The 21,468-nt window shown below is 36.7% G+C and overlaps 1 protein-coding gene across 1 annotated transcript in view; it reads right to left on the bottom strand.

Annotated features, from left to right (window-relative positions):
- The window catches only part of tafa5a (TAFA chemokine like family member 5a), an 82,338-nt gene extending 61,158 nt beyond the window's left edge, over window positions 1-21,180 (bottom strand). Inside the window, exon 1 of the mRNA XM_043236203.1 lies at window positions 20,443-21,180. Coding sequence (XP_043092138.1) covers window positions 20,443-20,554 — 112 coding nt within the window. The 5' untranslated portion in view covers window positions 20,555-21,180. The remainder of the gene's footprint in view (window positions 1-20,442) is intronic.
- Between the last annotated feature and the right edge of the window lie 288 nt (window positions 21,181-21,468).

The following is a 21,468-nucleotide window of genomic DNA, read 5'->3' as shown; positions in this document are numbered from 1 at the left end:
AAATAGACTATATCAGAACTAAAAAAAATATAAAAATCATTATAATACATTAAAATTTAAATAAATAAACAAGTAAATATACTTTCATACGCACAATGTACGTCTGCTCAACTGTTTCAAATATGTATTTCTATTTTTATTTTTTGGGCCTTATTTTATCTTTAGCTTTGAAGCTTTTAATTCAATGCATTACATACTCGTAGATTTGCATTTTTACAGTCTGAATCTCCTGTTTCAGATACAGAACGTCCCCATTTCACCTAAACTAAAGCAACATTCATTAGCAATGCAGCGAGCTCTGTGTGGCTAATTAAAGAAAAAAAAAAAAGTTCTGCTTGATCTGTTCTCGTACTAACAGAGTCCCAGAATATTTATTGGTTTCAGTTTTTTTACTTCAAATTTTAATTCAAATTACAATTAATTGCTAGTGGCACACCTGTGAATTTGTCATATGTTTACAAATTTTCCATTTCATAATTTAATTACTCACTAAAAATAGTTAATTACAAACACACACACACACACACTCACAGAAATCTAACTAATATATGTGCAATTAATATTACAACAATTAGTTCCTTTCCTGGTTCAAAAGTGATTATATTCAGTATAGCATTACTTGTAATGTTCGCTCTTTTAATGTAGTGTTTTTTTGAAATAGTGTTGGAACTGAGTGGTTTCAGAACAAGGAAAAATCTCCACTCATTCCACTCAACTCCTTTATAGTACATTTTTCCAGGCAAAATAAATAAATAAATAAGGCTGCAGAAATAGATATTCATTTAGTGTCATGCATTTGGAAGTCTACATTAAATACAAATTTTGGACTAGAATGACGCTTTTTTGTATCCAGCAAGTATTTATAAATCATTATTTGAGTAGTTGGTGTTTGTATGTACTATACAATGTCCCATAAAGCAAAGGTTGTGTTATCAAGGCCAATCCAGGACTGAAATTCAGTGCATGTCAACAACCCTGGACAAAAACACTGAGGCAGGCAAATAAGAGGAAATCTATACTCGCTCTATACTGTTAACACTGCACGGAATGAAGGGGCAGTGCAATGAGGGTGCATTTATTGAGGACAAAGAGCTACAATATCACCGTGCAGACTGAATCAGAGTATCTGAATACCTTGATATGCATGATAAGATGCTCTTATTTTCTCTACACATGGTGCTTTTGTCTTTGCATGAGTGAAAATATTGTTTACCCCCTAGAAAAGCACGAATAAAGCAACATACAGCAAGATATAGCATAAATATGGGCACAAATACATCAAAGTATATGTTTGATTAATGGCGGCGTAAGATTAATCCTATGAAATAAATATGTTGGCATTCAAATTGATGTTAAATGTCAGTGGCTTGACTGGCATAGGAACTGCCAGTATGTGATTCAATTCCACCTACAGGTTTTTTTTAAAATGATCATCTAGGCTATAAATGCCTTGTGAATAATCACTCTAGAGGTGGAGAGAGTGATGTCATGTCCATTTTATTTCACACTTTTAAAAGCCTGTCAAAAGCAGTTTGTGTCCTGGTAAAACAACCGCTATATAACAGTCAAATATATTTACAATTTATTTGCTGCTTGAAAAAAATTATTAAATGAAAAGTCTAAAAACAACTATTTGCAAAGACAACACCATCACACCACAGCATTATTTTCTCCTTTAAACTGCAGTTTACCGAATATAGTATAAAAAATAGTATAACATTTTCTACGCTAGTTTAATGAGCAAGTCTCAGTAATAACTAGTTGATTATTAACACACATATTATTGGCTGTTTGTTAGTACATATAAAGCACGTATTAATGCCCTCTTTTGCATGACTATTTTAGATTCCATAATCTGACCCCATACTTAATAGCTACATCACTAAGCAGCAAATTGTATGTTTATTGAGGCAAAATGTGTATTTAATAGTTAGTTAATGACAAGAACTGTTCCCTAAATGAAAGTGTTACCAAACATTTAACTAATCACATCAAATTGCTTTTTTTATTAGCAATCCTTGAAAAAAAAGGATGTTTATTCCAAAATGTAGCAGTCTGAGATGGCGAATGGGTAGTTAATGTAGCATTATCAACACATCCAAAGGCTAATTGATATCAATTACTGTTACGTATGCAACACTGTAGAGAGCGAAGCATAAAATGCGTTGCCATTCTGATAAACTGACATGTAGATGACCTTTTATAATTTGCTCTTCCTCTTCTTCGGAATGATTTTGTGGTTCAAATGCATATGGCTGAATTATTCTAATATTTCCACTTGTCCTTTTATAGCATTTCAGTTAACCAAGCGAAAGTGGAGCAGGTAGTCTGAGCATTGAATGGAGGCGGGACTAATTTGCATTTGCATTTGTAAACTAAATGAGGTAAGGGTGCAGAGATATATTCAAGCCATTTTAAGTATCAATGATATTTCGTTTCAAATATAAAAGATGAGTATTAATTAAAAACTGTCTTAAAGTATATATATATATATAAGAACAAATATGTGTGCACACTTTCAAAAAATATATCTATACATATTCAGTGCGGTATCCAGCTGAAATTACAACCAGTGGCAGTAACTTGCATCTTTTCTTGTCAGTTAATAGACTTATTTTTACATTTCTATGTTATGACCTGAAACCCCTTTTACCATAATTTTAGAAATTCAGCAGAGATACTGTAAGTCATTTGATTTCCCTAAACATTAATAAAATGCACTATCAAATAAAAGCTTCAAGTTTATAACTAGACTATGTGTTAAAAAATAAACGTGGAAGACAATGAAATTATACATTTGTGAATGCTTGGCATTACGATTTTGTGGAAATCCAAGTTCTACAAGCGCAGATTCCACACTATATGCCTATAAATTTGCATTAAATTCCATAAAAACTTCAAGCTGCAAGAAGACTAAAAAAGGTAAAATGAGGTAAACGGTCCTTGAATGTGGGTAGGATGAAATGTAGTCAAAGAGAAACAAAAAAGAATGCTTGCTGCTTTACTGCAAATAAGTGCGCACCACGTTGTTTATATGCAGTGGATAACATGCTGTTGATTTTGTAATTTCGGTATGACATTAGTCAGGCCACAGGCTGTCAGCGACTCCATCCCCTGAGCCGACTGATTGACAGGCACGCTGAATTCATACCCGCATTGCTCAGTTTCAATTACTCAATAAACATGTGGCCCTCAGTTTAAGTTGTCAGGCCCCTCGCTGGAGTGCCTCTGATAAGACATCCTCTCATAGACATGAGGCCCTATGGGCCCTGGTGAACAAAATTCATTCACACACACAAACACATTCCAAGGGGGAATTCTGCATATAGGCAGCCCACATCTGAGCTTGTTTGCGGTTCCTAATTCACAGACAAGGAAAATAATGAAACCACTGCTGTTACTCATGGCCAAAATATCAGGTCTTATTTGAGCTATGGAGAATCTGAAGCACTCCAAGTGCCTCTGGCAAGTAGATCACCATTGGATTTACAACCCAGGTTTACTGGACTGTTTACTTTCTAACAGGAAATGGTCCAGAATTGTCATTAAATTGCAGTGGTATTTAACATCTAAACACATCATATTTACCTCTCAATGCCTGTGACTTATTTATTTAATTTTCCCCCTGATTCTCAGTGTGTCAAGGACATGATGGCTTTTCCTTTTGTCTGGTAAAACAGTGTGAAAATGTGTTCTCTATCTGCAGTCCAACAACACTCCGCTAATGCCACAAAGTGCATTATGTCTGGGCAATGGAATGCCAGCATGGTATAAAATAATGATCCTTTTGGCCACATCCTCCCAGGGTGAAAGAGTAGATGAGTCATGAGCTTAGTAAAACCAACTGAGAATCAATTCAGGGTAACGTACAAGTTTTCACAGAACCAATTTATGGCAGTTTCAGATAAACTATTGAAGCAGCAAAGGCTCAAATCCACAAATGTTTTTGTTGCAAGAACTGTTAGTCATGGTACTCATTCTTGAAAAGTCATATTTTCAAGAAATTCAGGCCTGTGTATAACTTTATATGACATCTAGGCAAACTTCGAGTGAGACTTTGTAACAAACAGCTAATAATAATTTAAACAATGATACATGACTGACCGTATTTGTAATTTCAAAACAATACACGAATTGCCTGGAGATGCATACAATTAAAGTGACCCATTTAAAAGCATTTAATTTAACTTTAAAAATCTTCTTTGTTGGGTACTGACATTTACAAACGGCGTAGAAATGCATTTGGCTAATTATTTTTGCAATTTCACAGTTTAATGGCAATTTAAGAGGCAGCTTTTAGGTGCAACATCGAGAGGCTATATTTTGTTGTTTATGTGTGACATTCATGCTTCTCCACTCTTGATAAACACAGTGTTACATCTACTCATTTTCATGTTTAAGAAATTTCTCTTTTTTAACACAGTAAACATTATAAAATCGGTAAATGCTGGATAGCGGTGGCCCATCTAAAATCTAAGGAGCACACTTCACTACCAGAACTACATGAGGTTGTTAAAGTCCCAGCACTATTGGAGAATAAAAACTGGTAGGGGACTTTGAAAGGGAATCGATGAAAGGTAACTCCCGCTATATTGTTTCTGCAGCAGCATTGGAGTGCTAAGTTGATGAAACGGATCAAGGGGGCCCAGCGAATGACTTTGATGAAACATCCATGACAGTTCGAAGGATGGGCTTGAAGGATTTGATAAGTCTCGCCTCTCTCCTCCTGGTTGGACTCAAAAGAGCGTGTAATCAATCATCCCGATCTAATTTTGGAGCCACACATGGGGGGTTAGCCGAGACCCATCCTTTAAAGAAGGGGACAGAGTTGATGGGACACATCAAGGCTGCGTCCTGGCCAGACAGACCAGATGTGTTTACTCAGCCCTGCCCGCCCCTTTTTCCGGCTGTGATCATGCTGCATGCTGGGAAATCCTGCTTGGGCCATTATCAACACAAGGCCAGGTGCATCCTGGGAGATTCAAGCCAAGCCTTTATCACAGCCAGGGAGGTGGCAACCAAAGCTGGAGGATCAGAGGTGCCCCGGTGAAGGGACCTAGGCAGAGGCATCTGTAGGGATGCTGCAGTCTGCCACATCAAAGGTTTGTGGAGCCAGAGGTACTGGGCTGGAAATATAAAATCTTGTCAAGAGAAAAACTCTAATGGCCCAAATCCATTCCAGCATGACTTGTGGTCAGAGTACAGTCATATGCTGAACATGTAGCATGACTATAATAATAGTATTTACACTGTATAGTATTTGAAATGCATAATATAGTTTATATATCATAATATATTTTCAGTTAAACTTTTTGCAATGACTGCAATGCAATGAGAATTATCACTGAGAATAAATAAATGCAACTGGGGCAAATTGGACATGTGGATAATTCTACTATTATACTATTAGCTTGTCAAAAGAAAAATGGCCCAAATCCATTCCAGCATGACTTGTGGTCAGAGAACAGTCACGTGTTGAATATGTAGCATGACTATAATGATTTGTTGTAGTTTTTGATTGATTTGTATTCGTTAGATCCCTTCTGCTAGCAAGAACAAAAAACTAAACAAAGACAAAAACCAGTCCACGTAACATTTTACACCTAAAGATCAAGATTTTAGTATGAGCAGTCAATACTAATTTAATCTCTGTATTTTATTTAAACGTTATTGTATTTACAACACATAATACAGCATTTACTGTAAAAGCATTTGCAATAATGGTAATGCAATGAGAATCATCACTAAAAGTAAATAAGTACATTTAGAATAAATTGGTCATGTGGATAATTAAATTATTCACGCACCATATGTAATTTTATAACTTTAAACAATTATAATAAAGTAATTCAAACAATATAAATTGCAGCTATGCATATTACACAATTAGACATTCATGTAGTCTTTTGATTTTGATGTGAAATATGACCTGGAAATGTTCTCGACAGTTCACTTGCCTCAACTGTGAGGAAAGCATAACAAGCTCAATAAAAGAAAACGCAGAACAGCAACAGTTCCTGGAACAATCAACAGTGTAAAGTGCCACATGAAGTTGGAAGAGCTGCACAAAAAAGGACTTTATCGCCTGAAGGATCAAATGTGCACATTCTCTCCTCTGACTCAACCAAACCTGTCTCTTTTTCATCAATATGCAAAGCACACGAGTCTGTTCTCAAGGCAAGCCATAAAATAGAGGCACAAGTGACACCGCCAGACTAGGAAACCATCTCATTGGAGACAGAAGTCTGCCGCTGGGTCTGTAAATGAAAGGGAAGATAATAATTGGGCCTTGGCGGCCATTTTCCTTTCTACTGCACTCAGTATTCCAGTCTTTCGACAGCAGGTGATTTCTGTGATGGCAATTATCGTGACCGTTTAAGCTACTGAACTAAGCACATTAGACCCGGGCTTGTTTGCTACATTGAAATGCGAACTGCTTGTGGAGCCTGATAAATCATTATGAAGAGATTGAAACATTGAGGAGTGGATTGCATGTGGTGCCAATAAGAGAAGGCTGCCCAACTGGCACTGCCACTTTCTTAATAGAATCCCTTTGTTAATACCTTTGACTAAAGGCGTCTGCAGTAGAATTAGGCCATGCTGAGCAGTGCATTTCACCCTCGTTTCTCACAATGTTAAAATTAACCCAGTGACTGTAATCAGTGTCTTTAGTGATTATTAGAATTTTATTTCATTTATTTATAAAAAGAGGATGGTGCTTACAATTGAGGGTCAATTGAACCTTTTTTCCAAATAGCTCAATACTGAAATAAGTATTGGCAAAATGATCAAGAAGTGCACAGTGAATTATCAAAATATTCTTTTTTTGCTTGATCAGCATTAATACTTTTTTACAATGCTAAAATTCGGCCGGAATAGTTTGAACCAATTAAAGAAAAAAAATCAAGACCATTGCAATGCAAAAAGTGTCATATATAGTGTTAAAAATAAATGATACAGTGGATGATAAGCTGTTTTGATTTAAGCTCCATTAGTTAAGAGGCATGTTCAAAACATTCTCATGTCGTTTACTGTGACTGTCAGAAAGGTTTTTTAGTTTTTTTTAGCAGAAGAACTGCATTTAACGGACTTGCTTCAAAAAAAGTAACATTTCAATGTATTTTTAGTTTTAATATGTTGTTAGGTATGTACACACATACACAAAAACTCATTTTGAATGCTGTTAATCATTTCACTAATAAATAAATAAATACGTGTACCAACACCTCTTTTAATTTTATTTATTTATTCATTTTTGTGTGTGTGTGGGGGGCGCATTCTGCTCTATAACGTATTTACATATCTGCATATTTCTAAATAGCATAAAACAATTCTACCTAATATAAGCAATACAGCTATATTTACCTCAATATAAATGGCTTAAAAATGAAATCTTTCCTGTCTGACACATTTCCACCGCCACATGTAGCCTATACAGTATTGCATCTTACCACCCAGCCCTGATCTACCATGACCCATTTCTATGAATAATGGCTTTCCAAGGTTTCCCTAACACTCACAGAACACTCCTTCCACCCCACCCCCATCTTTCATTGGTCTTCCATTGTGCTCACTTATACTGTAGTTGTCTCTGCACATTAGTCTGGGACTGCATACATTTTCCTAGAATTCAAGACTGTTCCCTTTCTGTTGGGAGCTAAGAAATGGCCCTGCATTATACGTTTTAGAATAAAACCCTGACATATCTGCATTTAAAGAAGAATATTACTTTAAATATAATTCTCATGCGAGTAAAGTGCATTCACACAGCCTGAAGTTTGCCGTCTTTGTTCTGCCTAAATTGGGTTTGAAGCTGCTAGCGAAGATCAGGCAGGCAGGTAATCCCAGAATGCAAATTGCCTGGAAAAACCTATCTACTGCATCCTTAAATAAATGAAAGGAGTTTTCAAAAGGGTCAGGACTCCCGTGCTCCCAAGTTTACTGTGAGTTTAATGGGATTAGAAAAGCATGCAAACTCACCATCTTTACTTGTTTGTGATTACATAAGGAGCAAGGAGGGATGGGGGGTCTGCAGTCTTTGTATTTGCTTAAACACTGCCAGATTTCTTCTACATGCCAAAGGAGCAGTATTGTTACATTATTCAGAGGCTGCAAGACTCCACTTCGGCATGCCTCAAAATTTAACTCAATTATGCCAGGCTAAGAGAGAGTGGGACACAATAGACTAGCTGCACTGTGTGCTTCTATGACTGCAGGCTGAAATGAAGTGGCTAGCAGAGATACTCAGTATAAATTCATAGCAGATTCAATCTACAGAGGCCTTTGCTTCTTCTGTCAACACAGACTTGAGTTTATTCAAAATGTAAATAAATAAACAAATAAAAAGCAATATATATGGGCACAGATAGATAAATAAAAATTTTCTCAGTATCTGAGGCTGCTCCATTCCCAAACAGTAAATACCAGCAAAAAAGTAATTGGTAAAGGTTTTAGGGAACAACAAAAACAATGATAATAACAATAATAGCAGCATTGGCTTTATATGTCATTAATTTACCGTTTATATTTTTATGTTACTTTTTTTGTGTGCGTTCAACCCATGTTCCAATGCAGTTCTTTTTATGGAAAACTGCAGACTGATATTCTGCCTAATTTCTTCTTATGTGCTGAGGCGAGAAACTAAAAAAGTTGGACAAATGAGTAAATGATGAGAAAATTTCCATTTTTTGGATGAACAATTTCTTTAGACCTAGGAAAATAAACTAGCTTTTCAACTGTCAAACCACTTACTTTGTTCCATTTTTTGAGTAAAACGCGAAGGGTATTTTCCCAAGGTGACGCAATTACAATTCCCATTTGTCCGTTTAGACAGATTGACAGATCTGCAAAACTTAGACTTATACTGACTGAAATATAATTGCCTTGCTTGGCATGCGTGTGAGCAGTAGAGCAGAAAATGGAAGCTAAATTTTGGCCCACCACACCCCCTGTCCTCCACCCCCTTTACAAAACAGAAGGGTATGTAGAACAGGCAAAGTGGAAAAGCTTCCTCTCAGCTCTTTGCTTTTAAAAATAACAGCCATTTTGGTTAAAAGGGCTGAGCAGAGAGCCAGTGATGTATAACCAAGACCTTGCATTTAATTAAGCTGGCCTCTTCCACTTTTCTGCAAGCATGCATAATCATTTCATACACCGTGATATCATCTGCCTAATGCGCTATTTTACCATACAGTTAAACCTGGGCGATAAATCTTGCGCAGCTTTCTTTTAATAGATGCAGGCTGAATAATGCGTGCATTAGATTACCGGCCCAGCGTAGTGTGTGAAAGGAAATGCTTTACAATGATTAGGGCCACCTCTCCCAGCGGACGCCATCTTCATGCCCCTGCTGAGCTCCTGGCCAATTGTTTATTTCATTTCTTCTGTATCAGATAATGCATTCGATGCACAACACACACGAATATCTGCATGTGAAATGTACCTTGGCACTGCAGAAGTGAGATTTTGCCCTGCCCTCCAGTTTAAGTCTGAATAAGGTTTTTTTTTAACGTTGCATGACACTGCATGACAAATGATATTGTCTTGTAGGTCAAGAGTGGACAACACTCTTATCTTTGCTTCCTTCAAGCATAGCTGCCCTTTTATTTTTTTCCCTTTTTTTTTTTTTACCATTTGCTCCTGCAAATTGTTTTTTTTTGTTACAAATGTGTGATAGGCATGCTTCATCTTATTATGGTAATTACAACGGAAGACTGGAATCATTCTGTGGCAGTTATTAACCCACGAAATTCTATTTCACTTTTTCTTTCAACACTCATTATTTTCAAGATTCTGCCGACATGACTTAACATATCACGCTGGGCCGTGTTCACAATGCTCCAACGTCCTGCTCATAAGATTTCGAGAACAGTGCCGATGGATTTGTTAATTACCACTTCGACATCTGTCTTCTGTGTGGGAAGGATTAGCAAGGAATAACAGCCATATTCTGATCTCCCGTGACTTACACAGATTATGACAGACGTCAAAACAGTCCCATTAATATTAATGAACACAAGCTCAAACAAAACAATGCAGTTGACTAGTTTATGCTTTAGCATGTACATGGATGATAATTAACATTAAGATGTCAAAATGTATGTAAAAATATACACATACAGTATATGGTACATATGTCACTGCCCTTTTTGCCATTTTTTTATTCATGTTAAATAGTTCTGCTATGTGATTTCTCTTATAGGAGAGATATATAATACAGTATGTGGGTGTCTTGAATAATACAGTTGTACAACAGTATGCATATTTCCTGAATGATAATGGACAACATAACATGGCCCAGTTTACAAACATTTACCCTATTTTTTACCAGATTTTAAAATTTTAAATCTATGCATTTTGTTATAAAATAATAAAACCCAAATACACATTCATTGCACCTGTCATTTTATGGCATCGCATATACAAAACAAGCAAATTCACTTATAATGGACAAGTTCCTATGCCATAAGTAGAGTTGTCTGAGTGTCAAAAATAAAAGTATATTACATGCAGTTGTAGCCATAGATATGTAAATGCCACATTTGTTTGCTCCAGAGAAGTTGATGCATCTGACATCTTGGAACAGTCAATGCTTATATATAAAAAAAAACGTTTTGTCAAGTTTTGTCAATCAATAAGATACAAAAATTAGCAAGGGGCAATAAATATAAAGATATGATCCATGAACAAAAAATAAAATAAATAATAATACAGTACAAAATTAAAGCATCATGTTGCTCTCTTGAGCATATAATGGTTGCTTATTAGTCAAAAAGATGGATCACAAAACTGGAAGATGTTTGAAAATCAAAGACTGTGTCATGAACAACTATCAAAAAACCCACCTCCGACAACAAAACCATAATTTTTCACGATCCCACTTGTTTTGTTAATATTATAAATATGTTGTTAATTCTGCAAAGAGTGTGTAAAATTCTCAAAAACAAAGTTCCTAAAAAAACAGTAGGATCCCGATATGGGTGAGTTACTTATTCCCAAATAGTGCTACAATGTTACATGAGCACTGAAATAGTAAAAGGCTGAAGAAAATTTAAATAATCAGTCACGTGGAAAGCATGGCCTCTAGTCCTGTGCTGGAGCTCTATGAAATCTAACCAGTGTCTGACTACTGACATTGACAAATTAAGTAATTAAATTTATGCAATCTTTGTGCACGGTTAGCCTTTGAATGCTGCCAATGAATGCACAAACTCTGGAGCAGGCTAGTTGAGATATTAGATTGCTTCTGAACTGACAAATCATGGTCACACCATATGCATATTTAAATTAAGATAACAGTAGATTCAATGCACACTTGCTGTCAAGCTGTTGGAATCACTTCTATAAAGAAAAATACGCACATTGTTTACAGTGGCAAGAAGATTAGTTTCATATAGCACAACCTACCCGAAGAGTTATAAAAAGTGTATGAGATAAATCAATAAGAGGTCGTTTAGTGCGGAGTAAATTCATTTTGTCCTCCAGACATGAATAATAGCTCAAATTTTGTGTTGAAAAGGAGTATGCAACTTCTCTAAGCACCTGGCAGATGGATATGAAAACACTGACGACGCGTTTAACAGTTATTTAAAGTTTTGTGACTTTTGAAAGTTGCGGTACAATAGCAAGGCTTGATGCGGAATATATTAAAGAACACATTAATTTTCCTGCCAGCGTCGTATAACATGTTTTAACAAGATCACAGTTGTTATAATGTAATGACTACCGCAACCCCCGAGTGCCCCTCGTATAATTCACATGCATGGCAGTGATACAATAGAATCTTTTACACGGCAGTGCTCAGAGGAGGGCGGAAAGAGACAGTCTTAGCCTCGGGAAGCTAGAAATGAGGCTTAACAAAGTCGTGTTTCGTGAGCATGAATGTATGCTGGAATTATACAGCTTCAATTGAACAAATATCTCTGGGGTTCATTTCCACTGTTTCTAGGCGTTGCCAGTCCTCGTATAACAGAGAGTCGCATTTTTAAGAAAACAGAACTGCATTCTGCTCGTCTTATATACTGTTTATTCTACAGTATTCAATTGCTTTCGAATTTACTGTACAAATAAGTGTTAAAAGCAAAAGTTGTAAGATGACTCTGAAATCTGGACACCTAACATTGGCTTTTTAAATGCCAAGTCCTGACAGCAGAATTAAAGCCAGAGACACACTGCACGATTTTCAAGCTTTCCCAGATGAAAGACTGGCGTTGTGAAACAACTGTAGCGATTTCCGATTCCCCCACGATTGTTTCACAATGCCAATCTTGTGTCTAGAACAGCCGAAAATCATACAGTGTGTCTCGGGCTTAAGGAAGATGAAGGCAAGGCAGCCGCTATGCAGGCCTGTTTACACCAAGACGGATATTTGCTGCCGAATCTGGCGAAGAACTGCTCTGGAGAGATTACCACACGCTAGGCTTACGAAAAAAAAAAAAAAAACGAAAAAAAAAACCTGTAGAGGTAAGCCAAACAGATTTAGACTTTTGGCTTTTGCCACATTCTGAGTGTGTGCGGTCCAGCGCACGTGATGTCTGAGGCTGAGACTGAGCTTTTTTTTTTTTTTTGTCTGCACAGACAAAACACATGCCAAACATTCATGCTGGTTTAAACAGGCCTTTCTTCAGACCAATTTAATAGTTTCCTGTGCAGTTTCTGTTGTCCATTTTCAACCTTCATTGTTTAGTATTAAAAAGACTGGAACGCAAATAATTTAAAGTTGTCATTTAGCATATCATTTAACTGAATATTTCTGTAACACATACAACAGATATGCCACTGAGTCAAAAACCTTTGCTGCTGTTGTAACAATAAACTCTTCATATAGTATTAGTACACTCTCTTCACTCTGTCTTTAATACACTTCCTGACATGTCTTCTCTTCCCATGGTCTGAAAAGGGTCTATCTTGTGTCCATGTGACTGTAGTTTGATTTAGTTCGGCTGATGGCATCCATCACAGTCCAGTATGAGTGTCTTGCATCACCATCACACACACTTCCATCTGTCTGCTTTCGACACTGAAGGTGTGCCTGATTCTTACTAGATATTCTAGTTCTGTTTCAAACCTTAAAAATCCAAACTTTATGCTTAGGCAGTAATTTAAGCTCTCCCTAGATGTATTATAATAAGAATGTATTATGTAATAATAACATTATTTATATATACGCAAAATTAATTGTATTACTTTTTTATGGCCAGCATCAAATATACCCTTTTGATCCAGACAAACCAGGAATGTATAATTTATATATAAGCCATCAACTATAAGCCATCAACATACTACATACATGTTTTGTCTTTTTTTAAGCATTAGGGAATCTTAATATAAAGTGCCCAATAATTGCATGTGCTGTGTCTTTAGAAACATGCTACTGTAAATTTTATTGATAACAACTATGTAAGTGTCAGGCTCAGTCACATACGCAACCTCAGGGGCCCCAGCCCTCCTCTGAGTTTACACTTCACCACATCGCCCTGCTAGATTGCTTATTAGTGTGCTGTGAAGTCTTCAGTGAAAGCTTCAGGAAAAGGGTTCATCAAGGGTGCATGGCGGCTACAATAGAGGCACTCCTGAGTATGCCGCTGAAGCCTAAAATGACAAATTGGACACCTTAGAATCTTGTGGACCGCCAGACCATGAATTCATATCAAGTGCGCCATTTGGGAATGGGCCTTGGTCGAGCCATTTTTACCAACACAAGTTAGAACAGCTAGATGGTACCATAATGTCACTGCAGCAAAAATGCCTCAAGAAGTCTGCAGTATTATGGTGAGCCATTTTTTCAACAAAGTATCATTATATTTATAAATGAATGACTCCATTGTTAAAAATTGTAAAATTGTGTTAGTTCACCTTTTGCCAAATGTAACTTTATTGTAAAGTGTTACCTACTGTGTAAAAATGTATTTTATAGTGCCTTTGTTGCATGTACTTAATACAATGCTAACAGTAAATTATACATAATTACAAGCAGCAAACCTTAACACGCTATAGTAAGTAGCCTACGTTTTCACTGCATTAATACAGTGCGCTCCTTTGTCAGGTCGCGTCATCTAGCTATCTACTGTACAGTGCGTGTATGCGTACTTAAAGAAACACAGTCTTCACGGTACGAAAATAGACATAGTGGCAGGATTACTTGAGTCAACACCTGCTAGATGGGACTGCTGAACAGATGCAGTCGATTCTCAGTCAGTATACTGTACAGTCGGGTGTTGTTTGTTGCGACATAAGGGTTTATAAAAAGTAATATGAAAGTAGCAAACCCTGTAACCCCGATGAAGATGAGCTACGAATGTGCAATCATGTCGTTTGTGGTATGTAAACAGATGTTGCTAATTAGTAATCACTGAATATATCAAGTAATGATCAATGAACACAATTCTCCGCCGAGACATGCTGCACACCAATCTAGAGTATGGAAATCCATGCACAACTGCTGCTTGCAATCACAAAATATGCCTGAATTGTATGTAAGATTGGCTGTATCATCGCTGACCTCTTCGCTAAGTAATAAAGCCAAGCTTAACTGAAGGTTGTTTACCGTTTTCTAGACTTCTGCAACCTTGAACAAGAATACAACATCGTCATGAGATCACAAGTGCCTTTATATTATTTTACATCAATGCAACATCATTGCCATCTGTCATTCTTATTCTATTACCCAGTGTTGTAAAGTGCACGTGTTTGCATCTTTTTTTTTAAAGATTTACTTTAACTGAATGTCAGATATGTCAAGATACCGTCACTGTGATGTTACTACTATCCTATTCATATACAGTAGCGTTCTGTGATCCATCAAGCCAGGAAAGCTTTTGAATCATGTTTCTGAGATGTCTTGTCGGGCGCAACCATGCATCACAGTCTGGCAGCCCGTTAAGGTTTTGGCAAAAGACACATTTGCATGATTGAATGCAGTTGACTTCCACACAATTACCTCTTCTCTAACATGCATTTGTCGAGCAACCCACTCTTTTCTTCAGACAAGTACCTATGACTTCAAGATAAATGCACCAGCCTTTTTTTAACAGTTGGGTTTTTTGTTCATATTGTCCTAAAGACTTTCCTCACTGTATTAGAAGTTTTTTTTTGTCGTTGTTGTTAATTTTTTCCAACAAATGCTCAGTGTTATCAGATTGTTGTTTGCCTCGGGATGTCAAACTAAATATTATTTGAGCTGGTACATTTAAAACTCAGATTTGCGTGTTTTAGTTATTTTCTAGCAACAAATTAGTTACTAAAATTAACTTTTCAAACATGCATGTTTAGCTATGGTTATAAGGGTTTGTTCATATAAATTTTAATTCAAATCAAATAATTCAATAGACAAACTTGTGAACACTAATGATAATAAAATGTATTATTATTAATTCCTGAAATCATGTGGTTAAAAAGGGTTGTGCCAATGACATTAAAATTATAGTGTTATGATTTTTTTTGGAAATGTTGAAGGTCACTAGGTTGCCTCTACAGCTTTTAGTGTACCCTATTTGCGGATGTGGATTAATGTTATTCCCATGTCTGCTTATAGCAAACCAGCAGATTTTTATCCATCTGTTTCAGTCTTACTATCTGCTTCTTTCTCTTCCTTATTTTTTTTATCTTTCATCCAGTTCTCAACAGTGTTTCCACCCCAGACATTTCCTGTCACAGCCCGTGAGCGACCACGCGTTGATGGAACCCTCCAGGAATTCAAAACGCCAGGGTGGCATTTTCTTTCAAGCAATTGGTTTCCTCAATAATAAAGAAGTAGAGTCATTTTAACAGCCCGCCGCCAAGTACGTTAGTAGTCTTTCCTGTCTTTCTACGCCCCTAAAGCAGTGTGTGTGTGTTTGAGGTTACAACTGATCATTAAAATTCACACCCTCATCGTTACATCAACCAAAAATGGAGCCAGATTGTTAGCAGAGCGCACGTCCCTTTAAATGAAGAAGACCCTTGTGTGAAATGTCAAAAGTGATGTTTTATGCATGCTACTGTGCCTATTAAAACTAATACCGAATTTAAATTAATTTATGGTGTAACACGCTGATTTAAACAGCAATTAGTGATCAAATTTATGACAGCCTGGAGGAGACATCAGGCAAATGGTTTCACATTAACAAACACTAAGCATGGCGTTTGTTCATTCGTTCATTCATTGGTAGCACTTTACAATAGGGTGTGATTTGTTAACATTAGTTAATGTATTAACTAACATGAACAAACAACGAACAATGCATTCATTATGCTATTTATTCATCTTTGTTAATGTTCCTTAATGAAACTGTGGTTGTAAATATTCATGTTAACTCCCAGTGCATTAACTAATGTTTAAAAACACAACTTGTGATTTTAATAATTCATTAGTAAATGCCTAATTAACATTAACATCAATAAATATGTAGAAATTAATAAATGCTGTAGAAGCATTGTTTATTTTTAGTTCATTTTAACTACTTGTGTTAACTGTTGAGCCTTAACGTGAAATGTTACCTAGTCATTCTGATGAACCAATGCTGAGCAAAAAGAACAGTTGTTAGGCAAACTAGATCTTTTTAACGCAAGTTAAATTCACCACCACATCTGGAAAGTTCTCTGCTAGCCATCAAATATTTTTGCCACAAACCCTTTTTTTAAAACTATGAATTTGAATTGAACCCTGACAGTGAGATATGTTATCCTTTAAAAATTAGCAGACTGGAACTAAATATTGTATAGTATCCCACAGAGTACATGCAAAAACAAATAGATTCATTTCATAAATGATAGAAACCATATTCGGCAGTATGATACAGCCCCGGTATGATACGGTTCTAGTTGTTCAAAGATGTTTATTAAAATTTAAAAGTTTCACAGTGTGTTACATGCATTTTAACTTTGTAAAAAATCCCTGCACAAAAGTGACGACTATGGACAAAAAACCTTGTAAGTCCTTGGAACTGATAAAATATTCATCCACAAAGATGCCTTCGTTTCTGTAAGAGTTTCGTGACGTGCTTGCTAGGCCAGACAGAAAACTTGACAAGTTCCACAAGCCCACATCTTTGCCCTTTGATGCGGACAGTGGTTAAATTGCTCGTGCAGTGGAAAGAGACTTCAGGTAGCTTTAAAATAGCCAAGAATTTTATAATGCCTATTGTACTACACAAAATGCAATTTCCGTTCCTTTTCTTTCTTTCTTTCTTTCTTACTTTATAACTATAACCTCTGGCAATATTTCTGATCAAATGGGAGCCTTTAATTACCAAAAATGGCTTCTGTTTACACCCTTAAATGCTTTTGATAAAGACCACAGACTGAGAGTACGTATGCATTTGTGAATGTTAGAGTAATGTGTCAGACTACATGGGCTGTTTTCATGGGGGATGTGTGAATTGCTGCATTGCATTGTGGGATGCTTTCAGTGGGAGGGGCTATGGCAATGCGGGTCGGGCCAGTAGCAGGTATGATTCATCAGGGCACATAATTGACCCTGTGGGAGGTGTGATGGAGGAGGAGACGGTGGTGTGCTCATCTCTTTTTTTTCTGCTCCTTTTCCATTTTTGTTTCCTGTTTCCGTGTGTTAGCTAGCTTTTAATTAGTATTTCTTCTTCTTCTCCTTTTTTTTTTATTTTTATTTGTATACAGCAACACAGGGTGGCCAAACACAAAGAACCATATGCTGTCAGCACCATCTGATTTTAATGATGGCCAGGCTTTCTGAGCATTTGCAGAAATACTCAGTTAAAAAAAAATAACCTATCCTACCTACATAATTATCACTATATATAAAAATATACTGGATGTCACCAAAGGGTTTTGGTTATGATTATCACTCTCAATAAGGCATTAACTATATATAACAATATGATGTTTATACTAATATATATATATATATATATATATATATATATATATATATATATATATATATATAGAGAGAGAGAGAGAGAGAGAGAGAGAGAGAGAGAGAGAGAAAACATAGAAATAGAATAGAACAGAAATAGAATAGATATAGAAAACAATATAGAAAGGTAAAAGTGCTTAAGGTAAGCAGTTAGAAAACAAATAGAGAGCGTAAGTGATGTAGGGTAATTTAATATTATCTAAAAAGTATATACTGGCATTATATTCTGTATTTACATTATTATTATTATTATGCAAAATATCACAAAATGTGAAATAATATACTTTATATTCTATATTATTTATATTATAAGTGTGAAATAGTACTTATTACTATATTACTAATTGTATTTTTTTTATATTTACAGAAATATAATGACGCTTTGCTGTGAATAATTAATTGTCTTCCATGCTGTTAGCCTAACCTGGGAGGTTTTTAAAGCGTGGCTATGTGGTTTCCGGAGTATTCTGGAAAGTTACTAGACTAGGATTCCTAGATCAGGAATCATAAATAATGCATTTTATATGAATTCATTTTTAGTGCATGCTAATCTACATGTATTAAGTATGAGTCTTCTTAAATAATGCTTTTAGTCTGTTTTGCTTTGTTTTTTCGACACCTATTGGAACACAAGTTTAAACAACGCATCTGTGGCTAACAAAGAACGAACGCATATCGAGTAGCATCCAGAGGAGGGAGCTAGTGGACAGAACAAAGCCCTCCCCATATCATTCATTAAACAGTCATTACAAACAATCTTTGTCATCATACAGTACCTGATATTAATTTGCATAGCTGCAGTATAGCATGAATGCCATTCTGCCGTCGGTAAACTCAGCTAAGCACACATTTCCCCTCTCTGTCGCTCTATGAAACAAACACAATCTCCTGTACAAGGATGACATTTGTAGCGGATACTTTGACAATATTTTGCTGTGAGACGCTAATATAAAGAGGCAGCGACTGTATGACTCACTAGCGGGAATGCAGACCTAATTTCGGTTGTGTTTGTGCATTCATCACACAAGGCTCGCTATAAATAAACGAATCAACCATCAGAACTTGGTTTGTGTCCCCGCGTTTATGTTTTCAATCTCCTCTGCGAGCAATACCAGCTCGAGCTGTGAGGTGCCAGTCTGGGGTCTTGACAGCGACTCAGACATAGATGTCGTGCGGTGGGCAGCCCATCTAGATGAAGATTAATATCACAGACAACAAGCAGGTCGGGGCAGAGCTGCAGAAGCTGATTTGCTCGGATAGACACGGAGAAGCAAACAGGCAAATTAAAAGAATAGACCGATAACCACAACAAACATCCAAAACATTCGCTATAGCCAAGCAGAGGATAAATCACGCTATCGCAGGAGATCAATTGAGAGAATGCAAAAATATGTATAATTCATATCAGCTCAGGTGAGGACTGCAGGTACAGCGGCACAGGTTAAACATCTTCTCAGATTTAGTCCAGCCAGCCAGGCCTGGGCTAGGAAAACAATGCTATATTTCTCGACATACTGTACATTTGTGTGACTGTCTGATTGTGAGTTATTTTTAATTGTTTTTTTCTTTCTTTCTTTTTTACCTGTATGCATGTGTGCCTTCTATAGTGCGGTCACGTGGACTTCTACCAAATTACTGTCTACATAAAAAAATAAATAAATCAATTCAAAAATAAATAAATAAATAATTAAAAACTGTCAAAAAGACAAAGTTTTATTCAGACAACAAAAAGACTATCAGTCACCGTCTTAGCTAAAGTAATAAATGTACTTATCTTTAATGTGCTCAGAATATATATATCAGATATACCAAACTGGTTTCAGAAGACGTATTTCTTAAATTCACAATGGTCTGGATATATCCTGTTTTTGCAACTATGTGTCGTTATAAAGTGGTTTCCTTGGAAAGACCTTTTTTACTTATAATGTAAGGTCTGTTAAATTTACAAAATGTATACATAAGATAATAAATGGCTTTTTTGTAGATTGTATACGAGATTGTAATAGTGTAGTTTTCACAAAACTTTGTGTTTCAGGTTAAAATGTATGTACTGTACAAACTGTACAAACACAATGGACAGACCTCTTTTCTGTGAGAGGTATCAATCATTTCTATGCATTAACGAGAGGGGTTGTCTTTGCACGTATCTGTGTTTGAATAACGCATTTATGACTGTTTGTGTTTTTTAATTTATTTATTTAATCCTGTCCCTGCAATCGGAGTAAGGAATCTCTTTTTCCCCTTCATTTTAGCAATGTTTAAGTTCAATACTGCACCATATTATAATAAGATCCAGCAGGTATCACCATAAACACACATGTTCCTTGCCCTTGGGTAGCAAGTTAGATGTATGTACGGTCATGTCTTTGGCAATTCCGTTTGCATGAGCTCATCTCTCCTGGAGAATCCATGATTTTGTTTGCGCACACACACGCGTGTGTGTGTGAGAGAGAGAGAGAGAGAGTGAGAGAGTGACACGACAGACACTATGCATTATCCTTAAGGTCACATCAATGAAGTGTTACACATCCTTCACACACGTAGAAGACGCATCGCACACACCGCAAACTCACCGCAGTACACGATGAGAAGCGCCGTCAACAGCAGCACAGCCCAGAAAGTTGTCGACATCCTCGGCCAGTTAATCGCATCCTTACGCTTAATCGATCTGACCGCCGGAGCCATGGAAACGCGTGTCGTGAAATCAGCGATAAATTCAGCGTTACAAACCCTCCCGTCCTCTGAGGAAACGTCTCTCTCCACGAGTGATTCTTAAAAAAGACATTTTGAAAACAGACCGCTCATTTCCAAATCCCCTCAGCTGTCTTTAAGTCCAGCAAATCGAAAATAAAAGTCTCTAGCTGACGCGTGGTCGATTCAGTGTATCCTGGGAAACGGATAATCCAAAAACAGGCGCGTGAATTCAGATTTTGTCATAAATATTAAACTGTCGACGGCACAGTGTCCGCCGCGTCAAAGCTCCGTATAGAAAAAAACGAAAATATACTCGGTAAAGATTAAATCATTTACGTCGCAACGCCGTGAGAACTAGCTGAAGAACTGCTCGGTTGGTCTGCGAGGACGTGTTTGATTTCTCTCAGACTCCCGGAGAAAGGATCCCATCGCAAAGCGTCTAGATTCGGCAAATATTCGCTAAGAAGACATCGAAGTCCCGATCAAGAGAAGGCGAGGAACATAAAGAGCTGTGAGCAGATGAAATGGAAAGATCTAGAGAGCTCTGAAGCTGCGCAGACCGATACATGAACTGAAACTTCGTGCCGCCTCAACTTTTACTTACGCTGCATACGAGCGACGACGCGAAAACCGCAACACTCTCACGTTATAATTATAGAACCCGTTTAATCTCGCAATGCAGGCACCTTCTCCTTTTGACGCGTCAAGCTGGAGAGCAGACGTGTAGATGGTGTTTTTTTTTTTTTTTGATTTGGCATACAGATTATTTTACCCCAGCACATTTTTCTTGATCTTTTATTTCATCCATCGGTCTCGTGTGATGCAATTATCTGTGACGTGTGGTTAACAGGTTCTACACTCGGGTGCGTGCTTTAGTTTAAATTAAAGTTTTAAAAATGTCTGCA

This window comes from Puntigrus tetrazona, chromosome 4, assembly GCF_018831695.1.
Source record: "Puntigrus tetrazona isolate hp1 chromosome 4, ASM1883169v1, whole genome shotgun sequence".
NCBI classification, from domain to species: Eukaryota; Metazoa; Chordata; class Actinopteri; order Cypriniformes; family Cyprinidae; genus Puntigrus; species Puntigrus tetrazona.
Note: the sequence above shows the minus strand (reverse complement) of the source record. Positions and strands in the feature narration are given on the sequence as shown.